The 24,211-nt window shown below is 39.2% G+C and overlaps 1 protein-coding gene and 1 non-coding gene across 2 annotated transcripts in view; both read left to right on the top strand.

Moving 5' to 3' along the window:
* The window catches only part of LOC121429888 (neurogenic locus notch homolog protein 1-like), a 28,531-nt gene extending 6,637 nt beyond the window's left edge, over positions 1 to 21,894 (top strand). The window contains exons 6-16 of the mRNA XM_041627148.1: positions 1,237 to 1,359; positions 2,557 to 2,685; positions 3,064 to 3,189; positions 3,646 to 3,771; positions 4,403 to 4,525; positions 4,947 to 5,072; positions 8,555 to 8,659; positions 11,470 to 11,598; positions 17,245 to 17,286; positions 19,339 to 19,426; positions 20,555 to 21,894. Of these exons, the coding sequence (XP_041483082.1) occupies positions 1,237 to 1,359; positions 2,557 to 2,685; positions 3,064 to 3,189; positions 3,646 to 3,771; positions 4,403 to 4,525; positions 4,947 to 5,072; positions 8,555 to 8,659; positions 11,470 to 11,598; positions 17,245 to 17,286; positions 19,339 to 19,426; positions 20,555 to 21,161 (1,724 nt within the window). The 3' untranslated portion in view covers positions 21,162 to 21,894. The remainder of the gene's footprint in view (positions 1 to 1,236; positions 1,360 to 2,556; positions 2,686 to 3,063; positions 3,190 to 3,645; positions 3,772 to 4,402; positions 4,526 to 4,946; positions 5,073 to 8,554; positions 8,660 to 11,469; positions 11,599 to 17,244; positions 17,287 to 19,338; positions 19,427 to 20,554) is intronic.
* On the top strand, positions 5,224 to 5,295 carry TRNAW-CCA. The gene has a single exon. It is a non-coding gene; the product is annotated as a tRNA-Trp (tRNA).
* Positions 21,895 to 24,211: the final 2,317 nt, after the last annotated feature.

Genomic DNA, 24,211 nt, shown 5'->3' with positions numbered 1-24,211 from the left:
CCCATTTTGCAATGACGTCATCAACCGTGCGATTTTGGATCCATTCATCGTGCAATTTTGGATCCATACCGCACACCGAGACTGCAGCTCATGCACCATGTGCGCATGTTGTAATGACGTAACAATAAACAGACCGAACTCGCACTGCATGAGCATGTTTTGCATCGAAATTCATGAATTTCATATGATTTTTAGGTGTCATATAAACAAAATAGTGAATGTTTTTTTTCATTCGTGCAATGGAAAGAATACTTCATTCGGTGAAAGATGGATCATTTCATCTTTCACCTCATGAAGTATTCTGTCCTTGCACTCATCAACATTAATTATTTGTATACTATCCCACTCCACCCCGCCCCCTCCAAAAAAAAGAGGAGGGAAAACTTTGCTTGAACAAGTCATGTTACTTACAAATCAGTTAATATATAGCCTCACTTCATAAGTATCATTGTGTTCTATGCTGCGTATCACATCGCTTTCATTATTTTAATTTCTTTTTTTTACTTTTAGTTTTTATTCCTATATTTAATTTTTTCATATATTACTTCATTTAGGTTTTTATACGCCCTTCCTACGGGACGTATTATGATTATGATGGTCAGAAGTTCAAAGGTCAAGGTTGCAGTGACATTTTTTTTATCCTACCCTTCTGGAGTCCTTGTAACTTGATCCGTATATGAAACTGTAAATATTCAAATTATTCTACTGATTGTAAATGTAAACTTATGGTTTTCTTCAATACCGTTTTCGGGTGACAGGAAATAATTGTCATTGTCAAGCGTTGTATATTTCGCTAAATACAGTCTCATATTCAATAGCAAGTTTTGTACAGGCGCCTATGTGATATTCGTCAGATTTCGGTCGTTTTAGGAATACGCTGATGCAGACCAAGATAAGCGTTTATAATGCATCGCTAGAACAATCTACATAGATAATGAATAATTTTCCACAAAAATCTGATGTCCAGTTTTCTTATCATGTCATGAAGTTAAATTTGAGGGGTGGTAGATACGATAGTTTTGATAGGTAATGAAAAATCTTGCGTGCGACAATGAAAGCAATGCAATGCGCAGCATATGGTACAATCTCTGGGTACAATGACAATCAATGGCGTCATAATAAACTACATTTAACTTATTGGTTCCTTCTTCAATCTATAAGTGGAAAGGATACTTCATGCGTAAGGTTAAAAGTAGAATCTTAATGGTATCTCATGAATTTTCTTTAACCTTGCAGCTTACCCATGTACGTCGAACCCTTGTCGTGAGAATGGTATTTGTACAAACAAGATTCAAATACTCCCCTATGATTATGAGTGTAACTGTACGCATCCATACATCGGCCGATCTTGTCAGTATGGTAAGGAACTAATAGTGACTGTTCCCAGAAAGCTCTTGTGTATCTCTGTCTTTCTATCAGTTTCTGATCTTTCATATTGTTATAGTAGATTAAGAGGCTTTTTATGGAGGAGATTATAATTTGTTTAACAATTTTTTCTCGACATTACTCCTATTTGTTTAAGATCAGTATGCTCGATCTGTAATGAAAATCATAAGATCAGTATGCTCGATCTGTATGAAAATCATAATTCATAAGTCAGAAAAAATTGGAACCAGCGGGATTCGAACCTGCCATCTACTGCTTTCCGGGCAGCGACTCAACCACCAGGCTATTCTGGTTCACGGTTAAGCCACGATGAACTGGAATTCAAATAACCTCGATCCTCTTCTTTCTGACTCATTACTATTCAAATGCCGTCCGCCGTGGACAATAGATAGTAAATTAAGAGGCTTTTATAGGAGGAGATTATAATTTGTTAAACATATTGTTATAATTAAAAAACAAATTTCAGGCGTTCATTCTTTGGTCTATATTGTCTGTATTCTCATGTCATTTAGTTATCCCAAAATATTTCGTCAGATGGACACCCTTCGGGATAACATGATTCACTCTAATGTACTCCATCATTAAAAAGAAAGCCTATTTTGATCCAATCTAAAAATTACCCCCAAATACCACCTTCCAAAGTTAAACCATGTTTTATGTGGCATTCATATTTAGATAACACAGGTTAATTTCTGACTCAAGAAGAACAAAAGCCCAAGCTAAATATTCTCATTTTACCGAAGCCTATCAGTGCAAGATTAAAATATTCCGTAGTAGGTGAGTTGGCGACAAGCGTTTAATAAAAGCATGGTCTTTCCTGCTGGAAAAAACACAGTTTCCTAAAGTGTGTTCCACAGTGAGTTAAACACAATGTGAAATCATGTTCACACTTATATTTTAGCAGAGTGAATCACACTTTTAGATAGTCCACCATGTGAAGACATTGTGGACATTCCCATTGGCGAGGTATCCACATTGTGATCTCATCTTCACACTGCTGAATATGAGGATTTTAACAGTGTGAATCGGAAATAATCATACAGTCCACCACATGACTAGCATGCCCTGTTTTAGCATCCGATGTGACTTGCTATGTATTTCTTCCAGCAGGGTCTGATCAACAGACTACACTATGAGATCACCAACCCATCATTGTATCTTTCTTTCCAGAGAATCCATGTTATGAGAATCCCTGCCAAAACGGAGCAACTTGCACATACTCCACTGATGGCGTGACATCTCCCCCTTTGCCAGAGTGTTTATGTCCTCCAACACATTACGGAGAATTGTGTGAGAAAGGTGTGTACTTTATACTGATTTTGTCGAAGTGGCCATGGGGATTGAAAGCAGATGACTTTTCGGCACCTTTCAATCCAGTTGGAAGAACCGCTGCACATTTTGGATTAATATTTAGACAAGTAGGTTTTGAACCAGTGGAAGTGGGTGATTGTCTTATCTGAGGCTCGCGTTAATGGGTTTCATGCTTAATAAAAAAAAACACAATCATGTATAATAAAATGAAGACGTTGAAGCAGGAACTAATTGCAAAGCTGTCTGATATCCTGTGGGCTTATATATTACAAATCTTGACGCTCTCTCACTTTTCAATATCTACTTACGGCATAAGATTACGAAACTTATACGATCAATATTTTTTTGTAACCATGATATTTCCAGCCTATCCATGCACATCGAACCCGTGTCAAGGAAGGGGTTCCTGCTCGAACAACCAAGGGGAAGCCTCCGCAAATAACTTCACATGTGATTGTTCCTCTCCTTACATCGGGCTGACATGTCAGTATGGTAAAGGATACATTCCGTTCTTTATTTTACCTGCTTTCTCTGTCACAATTACGCTTGGTATTTTATGTCATGAAACACTAAGATATAGACCTACAGCTAGTTTATGCCAAACATGACCATGGATGCGACATAGATCTTGCAAATACGTACGTGAGTATGCCGATATCTTAAGCCTATTGGCCTGAGTATGTCGGAGGTTTCTACCGATCGCTACCACTGACACTAAATTCTTTGAGCCATATACTTTTCATGTGGCTCGGATCGGAATTACCATAGCTACCAAATCATTCTAAGCACGTGATAATGGGTTATTACACATGGGTAATGGGTTGTAAGCCATGGGTAATAAGTTATCACCCATAACCGATAAAAGTACAATCTACCAATATTTACGATGCAGGTCAGCAAAAGACTTACCTTTTTTCACTATAAAATTTTTTGTGAATGTATTTTTAGTTAACCCTTGTTCAACAAACCCATGTGAGAACAACGGATCGTGCTCGTACGTAGAGGGCATATCAACTTCTCCTGTACGAACTTGTACCTGTTTATCGGTATACTACGGAAACCTTTGTGAAAATGGTGAGAAATTACCCCTTTTAAATATATGGTAGAAAACAGCAGTTTACCCATAACTCCAAGCACCAAGTCTGTGCCGTGTTTTAACAAGAATTCTGCTTTTTAGGCACTACGGATCTTTTTCACTGCAGTATTCCTGCATTCCCCGTTGTTTTTATAATGAATTGGACTTGCGGGATTCCCGTGTAAAATATGCGACCGCGAATTTTGCCAAGGTACCATACAAACTCGACCTTTTGCTATTGCAATGACTTGTTATAATTCATAACTTATCATCTATTATCATACGACTGCGTCTATATAATAGGATATGTCAATGTGGAAATGTAACCATGGAGTGATCGAGGTATACTAGTATGCCTTTAAACGAATAACAAACCTTCATCCACATTTAGACATGGAGAATACTGATTCAGTCGCCCGCAGCACATAATCATAGATCGTAGCTACCGATAAATATTTTGTAGGGACTGGGTAATGTCTTATCGGGGCGAATCTTTCAGGTTATTGTGAAATTTTCTAAGGGAAAATTAGCATTTACCACTGTAAATAAAGTACTTACCAACCAATTTTATTGTTACAATTTTTGTTGTTTTTTGCCTTCAATTTCCTCACAATTCTTACAATCTTACAGCATACCCATGTGCGTCGAACCCATGTCATGGGAAAGGCAATTGTACCAACAATCTTCAGAGTACTCCATACAACTTTATTTGCAATTGTAATTCTCCCCACATCGGGCTGACTTGTCAGTATGGTAAGCAGGGATGTGTTTTTGGTCCATTATTGTTCGTCACTAATCTTTCTATTAATCGGAATTCTCTTTCATCACATTACTTTTCAAATGCAAATGATTCCTTAAGCTTATTCGAACAAATAGATAGGTAGATATGATAAAACTGTGTTATCAATAGAATGAGAAGGTATCATAACTCACAATGCCATTTTTAAGACTTGAAGTTTGTGACTAGATTATTTTTGTTGGGGTGGGTTCTGGTCGCTGAGGTTACATTAATCATGTTAATTAGTCATAGAAATACTTTCCACTGCTTCTCATAACTTTGTACATTGGCCTATGTGAAAACGGATTTCGAGTTTGATGTGTATAAGTAATATTCCTATGGTATTGTACACATATTGCATACAGATATGGGTTGAATGTTTTTGTTCTTTTTCAGATGACCCTTGTCATAATGCGACCTGTCTGAACGGGGGTACTTGTGAATATACAGGCGGCTCAACAATTCCACCAGTCAAGTCTTGCTTGTGTCAAGATGGATTTATTGGAGATGTCTGTGAAAGTGGTAAATATAAAGGTTCACAGATTAATTATTACTTTTTGGGTCGCCGGCAAAGCAGAGCAACACTATGACCGAAAAAGGAAATTATAATTGGTAAAGTGTCGAAAAGCTGTCTGACGATTAATCGCATCGTGGTCGTCCAAGCCACTGACCCGTTTCTGTGGTCTAGTGGTTAAGGCACCGGCGTCCAAAGCTGGGGGCCCGGGTTCGATTCCCGGCAGGGACATTTTTGGCATCACTAATTCTTCCAAAGGGTAGATAGCTCTGGGGAACCTTGATTGTTCACTTCATCCATTTGTTTCACAATATATATATATATATATAAGTGCGTCCCAGAAAAAACGAAACTGAGATTAAGCGATGACTTATCATAACTGAATTACAAATACAATAGACAAATGACCTACCAATGTAAAGAAGAAAGGACCAAAAACTTATTTGGCGGGGAGGAGGTATCTGAATTTTAAAAAGAAAATCGCATGCCTAAATTGTTAAATATCTGCTCTTTTATTTGATACCTTAATCACAAAAAATTGTCAAGCAGTAAAAATTTATTCCCTCGAATCGGTTTCCCCCAGAAGTTATCGCATGGTTAACAAAGGACTTAAAGCATGGCAAAACGGAGTGTCAGTGAGATTGAACGCTAGCCTGTAGAACCTCTTAATTCTATGAAATTATTGAAATTCAAGCCTTATTAAAATAACCAGAACTTTGATATTTCTTGACCATTTCCTGTAAGGTATTGAACTTTTTTAAAATGTGGTTTTCCTTTTGAAACCCAGATACAGCCCGCTAAATTTTTGGTATCCCCTCTTCACATTGTTTTGCTCACTCATGCGTGAATGTGAGATAATCCAGCTAATTTCAGATGAAAGAGGAGATTCTAAGCTTTACAATGGTAGATCATTTGTCTATTGTATTTGTGATTAAGTTATGATTAATCATCGATAAATCTCGGTTCGTTATTTTTGTGGGACGCACTGTAAATATATATATATATATATACATATATATATATATATGTATATTTATATATATATATATATATATATATTTACATATATATATATATATATATATATATATATAATGCGAGCGCGAAGTGCGAGCTGACTTTTTTTAGTATACTGACCTGAAAACAGGAAAATACATGTTTAGGACTGTTTGTAGTAACTCATGAGGAGGATACATATCTCACTAAACAGATGTGAGTGCCGAGAGCAAGCTGAAATTTCTTTATATTCTGACCCGATAGCTTGATATTCTACGCATTTTTGTTACCAATGATTAAGATGGTTAAAAGAACGATAGATGTCTCGCTGAAAATTTTGATATTTCTATCCAAAAATAAGACAGTTTAATGGACGTTTTGAATAAAGAACAAGATATATATCCAATAAAAGATCATTGCAAACCAAAGCGGGAGTTCTTTTCAGGTTAAGAACTGAAAAAATGACTTTCTATTCACCTATTTAATTAATAATGAAAATTATGGGTCTTTTTTATAGAAATGATGCGAGCGCGGATTTTTATATTCCAAACCGAAAAGCGGACATTTTGAGCACGATTTTACATAAAGAACAAGTTGTGTATTTCAATCTCGCTTTCTGTGTAACATTACAATCTTGTTTTCTTTTTGCACATGCGGAATTATTAGGGGGGCAAAACGATATGTTTGCCCCCTATCCTAATTTTTTCATTGGTGGGGCGATCCCCCCCCCCCGATCGGCGCCTCTGTTAATGAAATTGGGACATATGCGTAATCCAGTATCATTGCTTATCTTGCACAAGTCGTAGGTCACTTGATCAATGTCAAATGTCATTTAGGATCAATGAACGTAGTAGCATGTTATATGAATGGTCTTTTTGTGAATGATTTCGGTTACACTTCGTAATTCCGAAACACGAAAATTGCCTATACCTCGATGTTCGTTAATCCGAAAACGTAAAGGGTTCGTTAATCCGAACATTTGTAGCGTTATTCCGAAGGTTCGATAATCCGAAAACGAAATAAGGTTCGTTGTTCCGAAGGTTCGTTCATCCGAAAACGAAATAAGGTTCGTTGTTCCGAAGGTTCGTTAGTCCGAAAACGAAATAAGGTTCGTTAATCATTACGTTTTCGGACTAACGAACCTTCGGAATTACATACCTCATTTCGTTTTCGAATTGACGCACCTTCCGAATTACGAACCTCACTTTGTTTTGCGGTCTTACGAACCTCAGATATCGTTTTCGGACTTATGAACCTTTTGAATTATGAACCTTCGGAAAAACGAACCTTCGGAATATCCGAACCTTAGGAATAACAAAGCTTCGGAATTACGAATATATGCGATTATTTCATAGTCATTTTCAAAGTCAGCACTACTGCTAGTATATTGAAACGCGTAATGCAGGCGTGACTGATAAAAGGTACTCCACTTCTTTTTACTCGACGACGTCGTAAGTAACCCGCCACTGGTTACGAATCGCTTAAAGGTCAAGTCCACCTCAGAAAAATGTTGATTTGAATCAAAAGAGAAAAATCAGACAAGCACAATGCTGAAAATTTCATCAAAATCGGATGTAAAATAAGAAAGTTATGACATTTCAAAGTTTCGCTTATTTTCAACAAAATAATTATATGAACGAGCCAGTTACATTCAAATAAGAGAGTCGATGATGTCACTCACTCACTATTTCTTTTGTTTTTTATTGTTTGAATTATACAATATTTCAATTTTTACGAATTTGACGATTAGGACCTCCTTGCCTGAAGCACAAAATGTTAAAATAATGGAATTCCACATTTTCAGGGAGGAATGAAACTTCATTTCACATGACAATGACGAGAAAATGAAAATAATTCATATTTCATATAATAAAATACAAAAGAAATAGTGAATGAGTGATGCCATCAACTCTCTCATTTGGATGTAACTGGCTCGTTCATATAACTATTTTGTTGAAAATAAGCGAAACTTTAAAATCCCATAACTTTCTTATTTTACATCCGATTTTGATGAAATTTTCAGTGTTACGCTTGTTGAATTTTTTTTTCTTTTTATACAAATCAAGTTTTTGTCGGGGTGGACTTGTCCTTTAAAGGAAAAGTCCACCCCAACAAAAAGTTGATCAGAATGAAAAGAGAAAAATCCAACAAGCATGTGGAATGAGCATTGTTTAATACCATTAGATTCAGTCAAGTTGGTCCTTATTGTCAAATCTATAAAAAAATGAAATATTGTATAATTTAAACAATAAAAAACAAAAGAGAAAGCGAGTGTGGAACTTCATCGACTGGCTCATTTGAGTTGTACATATCACTGTTTTGTGAAAAAACAAAACTTTTAAATGTCATAACGTTCTTATTTTACATCAGATTTTGATGGAATTTTCAGAGTTATGCTAGTTTGATTTTTTTTTGCTTGTTTGTAAATTAATAGATACGCATGTCATACATGATATTCATTGTGTTGAATATTTATCTTTAAAAAACATCTTAGCACCTACTACCATGACGTCACCGGATCAAAATACAATCCAAAGTGGAGGCACCACAACAACGCCGCCAGTCTTGACAAAAGAAGCTCCAGCAACTCCAACAGACTGTACGTTTTATGGCTGAGTGATACCTATGTGTATTCTACTTCGTAAGCCTAATTGTTCAGAATCACGTATGGGTTGCACACCTGCTACCGATCAAAACGCCACAAATTCAAAGCAGCAAAAGGCTGCCACTCATATGCAAATAAGCACAACCGTATATAAGCATAGCAAACACGTTCATTCACCAGTGTACTTCTGTGTGCCGATCTACGCCAGTTACATCTCTCGGAAACTCTCCGATTTACTTAACGGGCCCTGCCCTTCGCTGCATCCGGGGCCATCCGCCTCCCAACCACTGGCTGGCGGCCAAGCAGCCAATGACGGAAAGAAGAAGAAGCCGGGCAAGCAAGCTCCGTGTACCATAACAAGACCGCCCCCGGACGCTGGGTCTAATGACCCCCGGTAGACCTCGCGGCAGCCCCCTGACGCTGCACCTATGGGTGCCATGGAGGCGGAGATAGACGTCGGTAATGCGCCCTGCATGTTGGATCTGGCCAACCCTGTATCGACTTACAGTCGACTGTTCTGTCCCTCCTCCCAACCACCTCTGCAGCCACCAACCAGCAGGGAGATGATGTGGACGACGACATCGAGTGACTTGTCTCTCGGCAGCCCTCCACTCAGGACCGAGCTGACCAAGGTGTATTAGGAGAGTACTCGGAACTAGTGGAGAAAGCAGACGAGGTGGTCGCCGCTTCTGTGCCAGAGAAACTGGTCGAGGTCGTTAACAAGTTGATGTCCACTGGCTTAAAGGAGGACACTCTAAAGGGGAAGTTGGAGGCTTTCCCCCGACCTGAGAATTGTAAGGCCCTATTCCGCCCCCAGAGTCAACACTGAGATCTTAAAAAGTGGAACTCGAATACTCGACCACAAACTTCAGAAGACCCAGTCACTCTTACTCAAGGCGATAACTCCACTTGCCCGCGGTGGGGATGGCTTTCTCGACCCAGATAAGGCCCCCTCCATCGACCCACGGCAAACTAGCAAGCTGCTACTGGGCGGCATTGCCATTTTTGGGGCGGCAAGCATCGACCTGAGCTTGAGGCGTCGTGAGCTAATCAAGCCGGAGCTTGATACGGCTTTCGCCCACTATGCACGGAAAAGGTGGGTTCCTCAACCTCTAGCCTACTGTTCGGGGACAATCTCTCCCAGAGATGCAAGGAATTAAAGGAAACACATTGGCTGGGCATTGGTGTACATGCCCCCCATCAAAACCGCAGGAGGTTTGCACGCCCCACTCGACAGGCTACCAGACTCTATCAAGTAGATGGGTACCGTGACTCACGCCGCCGTTCGATGCCGGGAAACTATTCAAGGCTTCTCCGACAATTCCCACCAAGGAGACACCGGGCCCCGCCTTTCCATCCGGACCAGCGTGGCCGTCAAACCTGTCCAAGAAACAAGTATTAGATCAATCGGCGTCGGTAAGTTTGCCCGTTGTTTCGGGTAGATTTGTCTCGGTTCATCCCCCATTGGAAGCGGATTACTTCAGACCCATGGGTCTTGAACACGGTTCATCATCATTTTATAGAATTCGACTGTTGGCCTTATCCGACTACTGTTCCATCTCAAATCAGTTTCAGCGAACCTGAAATTATATTAATTGACGCAGAAATTTAAAATCTGCTCAAAAAGGAGGCTAGTGTACCCTGTATTCATGTGAAGGGTCAATTCATTTCAAACATTTTTCTTACACCCCAAAAAGACGGCTCTTTTCGACCCAACTTTTTCTTCCAAATAGCTCTAATTCCCTCCCGTAAGCGATTTGAATGAGCCTTGTCATTTTGAAAACTGGTGAATGAGCGTTTTTGCTTATGAATGGCAACCTTTTGTTGCTTTGAATTTGTGGCGTTTTGATCGGTAACAGGGTGCAACCCATACATGATATCTCAGATTAGGCTTTACTTCGTAGAATCATAATTAAACTTCATTGTTAAATTTCATTTAAATCTCGTTTAATTCATTGATTCAATTTAATGTTTTATCCACTATTGGTTTGAAACCGGTAGTTAAATTCATATCAGAAGCTTTCTCTGCCTCTTTCGCCCCTTTTATCGTATTCACTTCCTGTAATAATGATCCATGGTTTACATGATCTTTCCTTTGTTCATTACTACTAATAAAAACGGTATATATTCATCGAAATTTCAAAAAGTCGAAGGCACATAGATGAAAGAAAACAATAAATCATAAACATAAAAAGTGGCATAACCATGCTAGCCGAAATTCGTTAACGTTGCAAATTTTACATAATAAATAGGCCTACTAGTCAGAACTTCAGGTTTCTAAAATGCACCTTGGCGAGAGAGAGAAAAGAGACGGTGAGAGAAGACTGAGAAAGAAATAGACTGCCGAAAATAAGTAGGCAGATATAGACTAGTCTACAAATGTAGACCCACATCTGCAGTGTGTGTACCACAGCTGATTCAAGGAGTCTGCGCATAGCAGGCTAGGTCTACTATGGCTGCAGGCTGGTTTGCTTCGCAAACCAGTAGCAGATCCCACCTCACGAGCCATTCAGAATCTGCATAGCAGACTAGATAAAGACAGAGGCAGGTCATTAACAGCGCTTGTAAGCCTATGCGTTTACGGCGTGCGATTAATAGATACTGACATTTTTTTCTCTGAAATGTTACGTGTACTTTCTGAATACCTCATGATTTTATTTTTCCTGTAATTGTATGTGACTGTTATACATTTTGATGTCATCACTGATAGGCCTATTAGGCCGGCCGTCGGTTTTGGCGGGTGTGATTTTTTAATAAAGAATAAAAGTAAATTAAACTAAGCTTCATGTTATTTCATTAAACAGCACATCCTACGACTCAAAACACCGGAAACACAGCCACACTGGAAAGGACAGAAGTCACAGGGTTGGAGACACTAGAACCTTCACTCTCTTACTCTCCGTCTTCTGCAGAACCCACCGACCATCCAAGAGGTATTTGTAATGTTAAAGGGGTTATTAAACCACGTCATGATTCACGTAAAAGAATATACATAAGGTTAAAGAAACCGGAGAGTGAAAAGGTAATATTAAATCATATTCCCCAATGAGCTGAAGCATTAGACTTTATCTTTTCCATTTGAATATCATGTCAATTTGGGAATATGCCGACAGTCACATGGGGTCCGTTGCCGGAAGAGTTGCGTTTAAAGTCAATATATCAATCGCAAACCCCAAATTCCAAGGGCCCCGTTTTTACAAACATTTGTAGTTCTGAAGCCCGTTCCGAGGACTCCTTTTTACAATAAGCCCTCTCCCAGGCCCCCGTTTTTTTGTCTCGCCCGCGGCACACCCCCACCACTTTTTTGGTCGAGTGCCCCCCCCCCCCCTCCCCCGGGTGCTCTAATACTGGTCTGACTAAGGATTTATAGGCCATGACTTTGACATCCCTTGGACAAACCATAATTTTGTGGGCATTGTTAGCTGTTTTATCATCCACTTGTTCCCTCCATGATAGTTTATTGTCCCGCTGAACGCCCAGATATGGATGTGACATTGTCTTTTCTAACACCTGTCCGCAAAAAGTATAATTCTTGAGAGGAGGCGATTTCTTCTTAGATACTGCCAAAACGGCGCACTTTGAAGGATTGAAGCTCATTTTCCATGTACTTTGCCATTTTTCCAGCGACCGGAGATCATCTTGCAAGTTGCACATGTCTTCCTCTTTTGCCACTTGGGTATACAACAAGCAGTCGTCCGCGAACAATCTAGCCTGACATTTTAACTTGTCAGGCATGTCGTTGATATATGTCAGGAACATCAGTGGTCCGAGAACTGTTCCTTGCGGAACGCCTGATACAATTTCTTTCGAGGATGACGTACTCCCTTCACATATTACCCTCTGTGTCCTTCCAGTCAAGAAACCCTAGACCCAGTTTGGGAGATTTCCTTTTACTCCATAATTATTAAGTTTACCCAGGAGGCGTTCGTGCGGTACCCTATCAAAGGCCTTTGTGAAGTCCAATATTGCCATGTGAATGGAATCTCCCCCTATAGCCTATCAAGAGCTTTTGCTGCATCATTAAATGTTAAAATCAACTGTGTTTCTGTAGAACGCCTCGCTCTGAACCTAGTCTGCTAGGCAAACCCTTCGCTCGAGTTAAGGGTCTGAATGTGCAGCCTACTCATGCCTTGTGTACTGAAGGCAAGTTTTGCCTGTGCTAGTCTTTGCGTGGAGGCACACTTGTTGATGAAAGTTCCAATGAGGGTCTGTGCCTGCAGACTACTCTGAACCCATGTTGAGAGTCCACCAGAATCTTTTAGTCTTCAAAATGGTCCATGATGTGGGAGTGGACAATGTGTTCCAGGACTTTGCTCAGAACACATGTCAGAGAAACCGGTCTATAGTTATCTGGTGAATGCTTATTTCCTTTCCTGAACACAGCATATTTGCCTCCTTCCATTGGCGGGGAAGGGTGCCAGTATCCACTGATGTTTGGAACAGATCGGTGAGAATAGGTGTCAACTTATCCGCGAACATCTGTAGGAACCATGGAGGAATCTGATCCGGTCCTGGAGCTTTATTGGGACTGAGGTTCCGAAGTTGTTTGAGTACACCCTCTTCATAGCTTTTCAAATCTGAAATCGCTGGGATGTTGCTTGTGCCCAACTCCGGGATATTAGAACAGTCCTCATGTGTAAATACTCCTGCAAACTGAGTGTTGAGGATTTCTGCCTTTTCCCTTCCATCACTAATTATCTTGTTATTAACTATCAGATCTGCTACGCCTGCCTCACCATTGCCAAGTCGTTTCATGTAAGACCAAAACTGCTTGACATTATCCGTCAGTGCGTCCGAAAGTCTATTAGACACAAACTCATGCTCTGATTTCCGATTTCTGATTTCTTTAGTATACTGACAGGAAAAGCGTGCCTGTTTAGGACTGTTTGTAGTAACTCATGAGGAGGATACATATATATCTCACTACACAGATAGTACGAGTGCCGAGAATGAGCTGAAATTTCTTTATATTCTGACCTGAAAACTTGATATTCTAAGCATTTTTGGTACCAATGATTAAGATTTGTATCTAAAAGAAGAATAGATGCGAGCGCGAAGCGCGAGCTGAAAATTTTGATATTTCGATCTGAAAAAAATGAGTTTAATGGACGTTTTTGATAAAGAACAAGATATATACATGTATCCAAGAAAAGATTATTGCAAATCGAAGCAGGAGTTCTTTTGAGGCTTATCACTGAAAACGGGACATTTACATTCACCTATTTAATCATGAAAAGTATGGGTTTTTACTACAAAAATGATGCGAGCGCGAAGCGCGAGCTGAAAATGTTTATATTCCAGTCTGAAAAGCGGACATTTTGAGCACGATTTTAAATAAAGAAAGAGTTGAGTATCTTAATCTCGCTTGCTGACCATTACAATCTTTTTTTTAATGCATATCCGGATTTTTTGTATATGTTTCCCCAATATTTTCATGGATGGGGCGATCCCCCCCCCCCCCAGGATCGACGCCTCTGATGTATAGTAATGTTTAAGGAATACATTGCGTCAAATTAGCTAACAAATTGATGAGTAAAATACTTATCTGATCCACTCTGTAGACTGCAAATCCAAGTAGACACTGAATAGTTACGTTATTCCCGCCAAAAGATGTCCGGTGGACTTTCTCAGTTTATGCTAAAAAGTTCAGTTCCTTTCGACTTTTCATTAAAATGTCTTTAAAAAAAAAGGGATGTCCAGTTATTGTTTTAAATCTTTAAAAATACCACGGGCTAAAAAAACGTGGCAGTGTGGTATAAAATCAAATTTTCACTGCTGATTCAGTGATTTGACCGACAACATCATCATGTAGCAGGCTGTAAAGACACTCTCAGCAACACACACTTTCACATTCACGAGTCGCTAAATGTCCCAACAGTGCATGGCGAGTCGCTTCGGAGCCCGAATAACTCGTTGAGAAAAAAATGAAGAAGAATATGCCTCAAAAATGATCTATTTGTAAAAAATCACTATACACAAGCTTCTGATATGCTTTTAAGATATTGCTTGACAAAATTGCTTTATTAAAAATGCGATAAAAATCCAAATCAAAGGTTAAAAAACTTAAAAACGCGGAGGGACAGGAGCACACGTCCTTCCCACACGAGAGCCACGCAAGTATATTAGTAAGAGTATGTCCACCAGAAAGCTAAATTTTCGCTGACTTTATCTGCTATCTTTTCCTTCAGCTTTGCTTTCATTTTAATTCATTTTCTTCTTAATTACATTTAATTTTCGTTATGAATCAATTCGTAAATTAATCAATATATGCATACCGCATCATGACTGATGAGTGTACAATATACAAATAAGTTTAACACAGGGCGACATAGAGGTTGAATCATAGAGCTATTAAGCTTTATATTTGAATTGTAAGTCATTTTGTACTGTTTAGCTAACTAATATCAAGAGAAATCTTTGTTTTATCTAAAATTAAACTCATGACGAGATAATGAGGATTACAGACTTGCCTCTTAATTAGTGTCTATGCGCTACGCTGTCCAGGTGGCGCAGGCAGGCAGAACTCCGAGAACCGTCACGACCGCGTTTCCGCGTTTGCAGGGTAATTTTGGATCCGATCAGTTTATCCTCGTTGAAACATTTTCCTCGCGGCGAAGCTTGTATGCATTAGTACCAAGTCGTCCCCTTTCCTGCTTAAGTTTCTGCGGTAGATCGGTACGAATAGATATGCCGGCTTACTTCGGGTTGCAGGTCTCTCTGGCTGCAGGATCTGTCTGCTGCTGACGCGGCTGAAACTCATACACACGTAGAAGGCGGTCCCGGTCCAGCATCGAAGCGAAGCGAATTATGATGGGGCACAGTTCGCTATTTCGTTGACCCTCGGGATGTTTGATGCGCTGAGTCGAACCAGGCAAGCGATGAGCGTTGACAATAGGGATCCTAGAGGCAGTATCGGGGTTGGTAGCAATAATTTCCTCATTTTTTTGTCTGGCAATCCATATACTAATGAGTTCTGCTTCCTTTGATGAATTTCCGTTTGAATCAGCTTCTCGATCCTCAATTTCATCTTCGTGATTTTTAATTTCTTTTTTTTAGTGATGGAATCTCATTCATCTCAATCGCGGCGATTCTGTTGTCTGTAAAATTAATACTCGCTTCCAAATCTGAAACGTCCTTTTTTGTCTGCGTTAAATCGGCTTTAATTCCGTTTAATTCACCGATGACAGAATCTAGATTTCCACCCGCGGGGGGGGGGGCACTCAGTATATAATGCATAGTGGGTATGTGCCGTGGAGGGGACCCCAATTTTTACACTCAAATTTCCGTTCCAAGGCATAGCATTTTTTTTTCATTATTATTGAGAAAAGAACAAAGAAAGCCGCTCCAAAGCATAGCATTTTCTTATCGAGAAAAAAAGAAAGAAATCCTCTGCAAAGCTTCGCAAATTTTTCGTTACGCCGTTCTGGTCGCATTGGCGCTACAATGAGCTCCAATTTTTTTGTTTGTTTGTTTTATTTCGTTTTTTACAAATAAAAGGCAATTCAGTTGCTATAAAAAAGTAATTAAAACAATAAGGGGGGCCTACATTTTACAAGCTCTGCTTTTTAGTTGGCCCTCCCTCCCTTTCAAATATTTATATATCTCGATCTGATGATTGTCTATTGTAATTTTAGAATGTAATTTATTTTTGTATGTACTTCAAATGTGATTGTAATATGTTACTATGTCAATTGAATTATAATTGTAAATATGAAATTGAAAGTGGAAAATAAATAATTGAATTGAATTGAATTTAGGTGAAAGGCGGCCGCAGAGCACTGTCCGACCATCGGCCGTGCCGCCGGGCTAGCTGCATGATACACGCATACCCGTTCCATAGGGGTGCATACGCACTCACACGCTGGCGATACGTTCCAAGGACCCTCGTTTTCACAAACATTTGTAGTTCCGAATCCCGTTCCGAGGACCCTCCTTTTTACAATAAGCCCATTCCAAGGTCACTGTTTTTTGTCTCGCCCGCGGCAGACCCCACCACTTTTTTGGTCGAGTGCCCGGCTCTCAGGTCGATGGTAGAGGTCATTGCCGCGGCATGCTGTTCTGGGGCCGTACTTGCGTTCGGTACTTGTTCAGTGCTTGGTGCGGCGGCCATGTTTTCTGGTTTATGGCTCAGTTTTGATTTATTTTTTGTGTCCAATTCTTACTTTCCTGTACACGGCGAAGATTGTATGCAGAATCCCTTGTTGACTTATTCATTGCTCATCAAGATGAAGGTTACATGAGCGTATATGGGCGTAATGGGCGTAATTCTCACATTAGTTTGATGAAATTCGGGAGCTCGCAACTGAAACGTCCGTTCGCTACGATGTCATTATGTCATTATAATCTAAAATGGTGATCATTGCGAGTTGCTAACAGCAATTTGAGCATGTTAGCTCTAGGTGGGACGATAGATTCAGTATTGTACTGGTACTTGATCCATTATAGTCATTATTCTAATAAGTTGACTGCTCTTTCTCTCTCTATCCTTCTCCCCCGCCCACTCTCTCTTTCTATTATATGCCCTCCCCGCCCCCCCCCCCCCTTCTCTCTCTATCTCCCTTATCAAGGTACTACAATAGACCGGGCAACGCCGACTCCTACGGGATCTTTTGATTTATTGAGTATGTATCTCCCATTCCACTTTAAATAAAGAAAATAAAACGAATTTAATTATATTCAAATAGTCATTTATAGTGCAAATGAAAAGAAAGTAGGGGAGGAGGGGAAGAAGAAGCAATAGCAGCCGTGTAAAGTAGTACTGTAGTAGTGGATATACACTCAGCAAAAAAAGTTCTTGGACACTTATAAAAGTTAAAATATTCCATATAGATATTTGATTAAAGGCAAATTATTGTATGTCAACATGACCAGACAATATTCCTCTTCCAGTATGACGTGAAATTTTCATGTGAACAGTCATGCATGGGTGGTTAAATGCTTTAAACAATAGCAATGTCAGTAAAAGAAAATTGCAAGAAATGGATCAGTCAGTGCATGGCTGGTTACAGGCATTAAACAATAGCAATGTCGGTAAAAGAAAATTGCAAGAAAACGATCAGCCATTCTTTCAGTTGTGAAAGTTTATGTGGCATAAATATCCATCAAACGATAAAAGCAAACTTTAAGTCAAATACCACTCTAAAAGAGAAGAGAAAGTTATCCACCTTGGATGCATCACTTTTCCACTAGAATTTTAAATCAAAGTTTATCGATGAAACAAATGTCAAATTCCAGTATCTTGGCATAAGCAAAAGAAAATTCAATATCTCGTTTGTCCACCCTGGCTCTGAATGTGTGCAGCACATCGACGTCGCATGCTTGTCACAAGTCGGCGAATTTGCTCTGGGGTGATGTCCCATTCTTCCCGGAGATAACGCCGGATATCTTGAAGAGTGTCTCCTGGTTGAATTCTTTGATTGACCGATTTTCCTAGCTGATCCGAACAGTTTCTTCTCATGGATGACAATGCGCATCCCCATCGAGCGAACATTGTCCAAGATTTCTGGATGACCACAATGTTCAGCTCTTGGATCCATGGCCCGCTTGTTCACCAGACATGAACCCGATTGAACATTTGTGGGATCAGCTAGGAAAATTGATCAATCAAAGAATTCAACCAGGAGACACTCTTAGAGATGTCCGGCGTTATCTCCGGGAAGAATGGGACATCACCCCAGAGCAAATTCGCCGACTTGTGACAAGCATGTGACATCGATGTGCTGCACTCATTCAGAGCCAGGATGGACAAACGAGATATTGAATTTTCTTTTGCTTATGCCAAGATACTGAAATTGGACATTTTTTCATCGACTAACTTTGACTTAAAAATCCAGTGGAATAGTGATGCATCCAAGGTGGATAACTTTTTCTTCACTTTTAGAGTGGTATTTGACTTTAACTTTGCTTTTATCGTTAAATGGATATTGATGCCACATAAACTTTCACAACTGAAAGAATGGCTGATCGTTTTCTTGCAATTTTCTTTTACTGACATTGCTATTGTTTAATGCCTGTAACCAGCCATGCACTGACTGGTCCATTTCTTGCAATTTTCTTCTACTGACATTGCTATTGTTTAAAGCATTTAACCACCCATGCATGACTGTTCACATGAAAATTTCATGTCATACTGTAAGAGGAATATTGTCTGGTCATGTTGACATACAATAATTTGCCTTTAATCAAATATCTATATGGAATATTTTTACTTTTATAAGTGTCCAAGAACTTTTTTTGCTGAGTGTAAATAGAAAAAGAAGAAGAGACGACGAATAAGAATAAGAGGAAGCAGTAGTAGTAGTAGTAGTAGTAGTAGTAGTAGTGGTAGAGGCAGTAGTTGTAGTAGCAGTAGTAGTAGTAATAGAAGTAGTAATAGTAGTAGTAGTAGTAGTAGTAGTAGTAGTAGCAGTAGAAGTAGTAGTAGTAGTAGTAGAAGTAGTAGTAGCATTAGTCGCAGTAGTAGTAGTGGAAATTGATTATGTTGTAAAGAAAATTAAGTATAGTGAAGATATTGTTGGTGATAGTAATAATCCTAAATGATATTGCTGGTAGTTCCTGCACTTCTGCTACCAGCAACAGAAGTAGTGGCATTTGCATGAACAAGGAGTAATTAAATATATTCACAAACTTTCATGTTTATAGTATGATTCTTTATGGCCTTTCCTATTATCCAGCAACCGTCATCATCATCAATGCCATATTGGTCGTTATCATCATCATCGGAACGTCAGTAGCAATAGGACGTTACTGCTTGAAGAAACGGTAATAGTTTAATCACCAATTTCATAATAGTATCGCAAAAAAAACTTTCAGAATTGATAAATAAAAAAAAATCTATAGTAATAAATCGAGAGGTTTTGTATTTACCATACAGCAGACGTATGAGTGCTTATTGTTTTATATTGTTGTATATGACTAATGTATATGGCAATATACAGGCTGTATGTACAAACTAATGTTCCTCATTTGGGGATCATAGAGAAAAAAAATAGGTCTACGAGATGCAAATAAAACCATCACATTTTCAATCATTCATTCCAGTTTGTTGTGGATGTATGACTTTTTTATATGATTATATATAGTATACAACAACTCTTTTAGATTGTGTTATTTGGCGAAATAGAAAAAAAAGAAGCAGATAGAAATGAAATATATATTTTTTCCTGGAAACCCATTTTCTCTGATAACATGAAAATTTTCCCCAATGTATGAAGGCAGTTAATTATTATTTTGTGACGCGCTAGCCTTGATTAATAAATCTAAGTGCGTACCGACGAACGTAGAGGGCAGCAACACTCTGCAGTACTATTTTTACGAAGGTCCACTCTTCTCAGATTTTGTGACCACTAAGCTCCGCCTCTCATTCAGAGAATCGTTAGGGTACATTATAGAGTTGGTTTTTATTTTCATTTGTTTAATTTTACTATTTTTATGGACCATGAGAAATCCAAGAAAGAATGTCAAATACTATTTTCGGAATCTTAATGAATTTTTTTTGAAGTAAGACAAATGGTAATCGTGACTCTCCCGATTCTTGTAGTTTGCACATCAATAAGAATACACAATCTGATGACACTGTATTACCGTTCTTCTGCTAAATTTCGCTGCCCCTACCAAAAGTACACTAGCCAACACCAAAGCACTATAGCACCTCACCAGTTCCTCCTCTCCTATCTCATATTACTTTCCCCATTTTTATCTCACTCACACTACCCCCCCCCCCCCCCTCAAGCACACGTTCTGTCTCTCTCTGCCTCTCGTTGTTTATTTTCAGTGCTTCCCGAACACAATGTATACATCGTTCCCGACTCTTGTCTTTGAGATGAAGTAGACCTATAGGCAGATAGGACTTCCACATTATCAGTCTTCCTTGTTGCCCTTTTTTTACAGGCATAAACGTGATAATCAAGGAAAAGATGAACCTTTGTCCGGTCCTGAAGCTGAAGCTGCAGAGCTATTCGCTATTCAGAGGAAGCACGGACAACTGATGTTCCAACGGGTCGACTCCGGATACGTAAACACCGTCGTACTTGAGCCGGTATCCACTAGCTATAACACGGGACATCCCACGACGAAAAGTGGCCGGCAACTTCCTCCGTTACCACTGGAGGTGGAACTGATTGAAAATGAAGAGATTTACAAGAAACACCAGAGCGAGGGCGGCTATGAACACGTTGATGATGGAGGCGATAGCCAGCAGGGACAGGAAAGTGACTATGATAGTCTGGAACCCGAGAATAAGATTGATGTTGATGTTGACTCGGATGTTGTTCATGGTGGATACGAGCCTGTGTACGAGCCAGGACTCCCGAAGGACCATGCTTACGAGGAAACCATTGAACAGAGTGCTCGGAAGCATAGACATGAAGACAGCATAAAGTATGAGAACTGTACCGCTGAAACAAATCATGGGCTGACTGACATTAAACCACAAGCCCCCAAAGGAACTCAGAACAATGAATTTCATATGGTCCTCACGGTTGAGACAGAATGCTAAATATGCAAGAAATATAAACCCCAGTCACGCCAACACGATTCCTAAAAATCTAACATGGCAATCTCCAGAACATGCCGGCATGATCCGGGGAGGTTTAGATTTTTTTTTATTTTGATAATAAAAAAAATCCCGCGGATTAAGTGTCGACGAGACGAACGTTGATAAAGAGTATACGCTGTAGTATCAACACGGCGCTTACATACCGGCATAATAGTCCAAATTGACTGTTCTGCTAAAGGCATGATCACACCGCCCGAGCGTTGTTGGAGCGGTCGCTCGGCGGTGTGACAAGGCCTTAACTTAAGGCATTTGAACTGTGAGATTTAATTACCGACAGGACTAAACATCACTTTCAATAACGAACCTATCATCAGTTTGTATACGAATGCATGCGTTTTTATACTTAAATTTTATCTGTCCATGTATGGAAGAATTTAACTTTTGATATACAAATTCTTGATATAAAATTTACTCAGACATTAATCAGTACCAATGATCACTGTGTTCTTTGACAAAGAGATTTGGCTTATCTTTTCTCTTCATCAAAATCTTTAAGGAAAATCTGTTTTGTTCAATTCCTATATTGTATATTATAAATAAGAATGAGTGACTAGATGTATAGAAAGCGCTTGGGGAGTGGTCGTTAAGTAGCAAATTCCTTTTTTTTCTAGCCCATATAGTTCGCATACAGTTTTATCTGATTATAATAAATTACATAACCGAGATTCTTTTATATAGGCTTGCATTTTTGTATTTTATAGTTGTGAAATGCCGGAGCAAAACGGTTCTGTTTTATTTTGACGGCTGAAATTATTATCAGTCCCTTCAGACTTCATCTTTTAGAAGAGATGAACGTCTTTCCAACATGATGTAATCCGGGATCTCGTTATCCTCTCTCTCGGGATGTGGACGTTACAAGATCCAAAATCATGGAATGCGGTCATGACTACCATGACTACATCCGAGATCTTGTCATCTCATCCTTTTATATTGACATGATGAGATCGAAGATCATGTCATCTGCCTCCCCCCCCCCCCCCCGTAACATAAAGGATAGCGATTAATTGCTAATTTGAAAGAGCAAATTTGATTGGTTCCTTACTTCCTTATGGTCAGTCTACCAAGCGAAATTCCCACACAAGGATGATCCTGAGAGGCCAATTCATTTAGGAATTAATCGTTTACCTTTGTGCCACGGGGCCCTGACTGGTTGGAACTTAGATTATATAAATCAAAAGTCCAGTAGGCAGTTCTTTAAACGTATTTACAACAGACATTTATTAGGTGCGATGCAACAACTATGATCAGTACTGCGTCATCTTGACAGCAGCCATAACTTTCTCTATGCAAGTAGTCACGTGTAATAACAAAGTATAGTCTACGCTTGCAGACCTTTATCAGTTATCACCACACCTCCCTTTCTTTAAAGAGGTTTATATACACATATATAATACTTCTTAAACTACAGAGTGACAGGGTGGACTACCTGTACACTTACAACAGTACTAGGGGATTATTCTGCCCCTTAAAGCTGGAGTACTGTCGCTGTCAAATATTTTAACATGCAACATTACAGTTCATATATATTTCATTTTTGCTGTTTGTATGATGCGACAATTCGTTGAACCGGTAGAGACATCTGTTGAGTTGAGTTTTGTGATAGCGATAAATTCAATCCCGTATTGCTGATTAACTTTAACATGCAAATTTATATCATGCACATGCAATCATGCAGTTACCATGGGGGTTGTATTAGAGTTCAAACCATTTACAGTTTCAAAGTTATTTTTGAACTCATGTGGCTATTTACAAAACGAAACGCGAAAGTTTTTTCTGTTTAGTTCGCTTTCCTCTATTTACAAGTTTAAACGATCTGGCGGTTTAACGACTCGTCCGCTTCTGGTTGTTCGGGATGCGCGTTTCCGTTTTACACCCTGGCGAAGGCATTTTCCGGAAAAGTAGCCAAAAAGCGACTAGTGAAGAGTCTACGTCTACGTTTGTTTACATTATCAGCTGGGCGCGCGATCCAAAGTCCGCACCGAAGCATAGAGATGTATATTATCAATATACATCTCTATGCACCGAAGTTATCCGCAGAACATACGGTACTTGCAAAATGCAGCTGAGCTTATACTTCCCAGGTTCAATACGAATGTTTGCCTTGATCATTTGCCTTGCCGATTTGCTGATGTCTGTCTTTCTCTCTATCTGTCTATATATCTATCTCTCAAATTCTATCTCTACCTACCTATGTAACTACAGTATCTATCTGTTAATTTGTCGCTCTTCTCTCTCATTCTTGATCTATCTGACATCTATCTATCTCTCAAATTCTCTATCCATCGATCTATCTATCCATCTGTCTGTCTTTCTCTATTTCTCTCTATCTATTTATCTATTTTTTAACTAGAGTATCTATCTATCTGTTAATTTGTTAATAATCTTCTCTGTCTCTCTCATTCTTTAATTATCTATTTAATATCTCTATCTATCTATCCATCTGTCTGTCTTTCTCTTATTCTCTCTATCTATTTATCTATTTTTTAACTTATCTATCTGTTAATTTGTTAATATTCTTTGTCTCTCTCCCTCTTTATCTATCTAACATCTATCTATCTCTCATCTATCTATCTCTATCTATCCATCTGTCTGTCTTTCTCTATTTCTCTCTATCTATATATCTATCTATGTATCTATCTATCTGTTAATTTGTCTATCTTCTCTGTCTCTCTCATTTATCTTTCTATCTATCTATGATCTAGTCTCAAATTCTCTATCTCTCTCCTTCTCTAGTATCTGTCTGTCTTTTTTTCTCTCTTTCTCTTTGTCCGTCCATAATTTCTATCTACAACATCCCTCTCTCTCTCTCTCTGTACATGAAGTGCCGAGGAACTCTGTGCTCTAATCAGTAACTGTGCAAATTGCATGCGGTGTGGTCATAGAGATGTATAATATACATCTCTATGGGTGTGGTGGACTCGCCTGTGTCGCACGCTGCATGCAACCAGCGACGTGTGTAGACTCTTCACTAGTCGCTTTTTGGCTACTTT

Source organism: Lytechinus variegatus, chromosome 1 (assembly GCF_018143015.1).
Source record: "Lytechinus variegatus isolate NC3 chromosome 1, Lvar_3.0, whole genome shotgun sequence".
NCBI lineage: Eukaryota > Metazoa > Echinodermata > Echinoidea > Temnopleuroida > Toxopneustidae > Lytechinus > Lytechinus variegatus.
The sequence above is the reverse complement of the archived record's forward strand: the minus strand, read 5'-3'. Positions and strand labels throughout refer to the sequence as shown.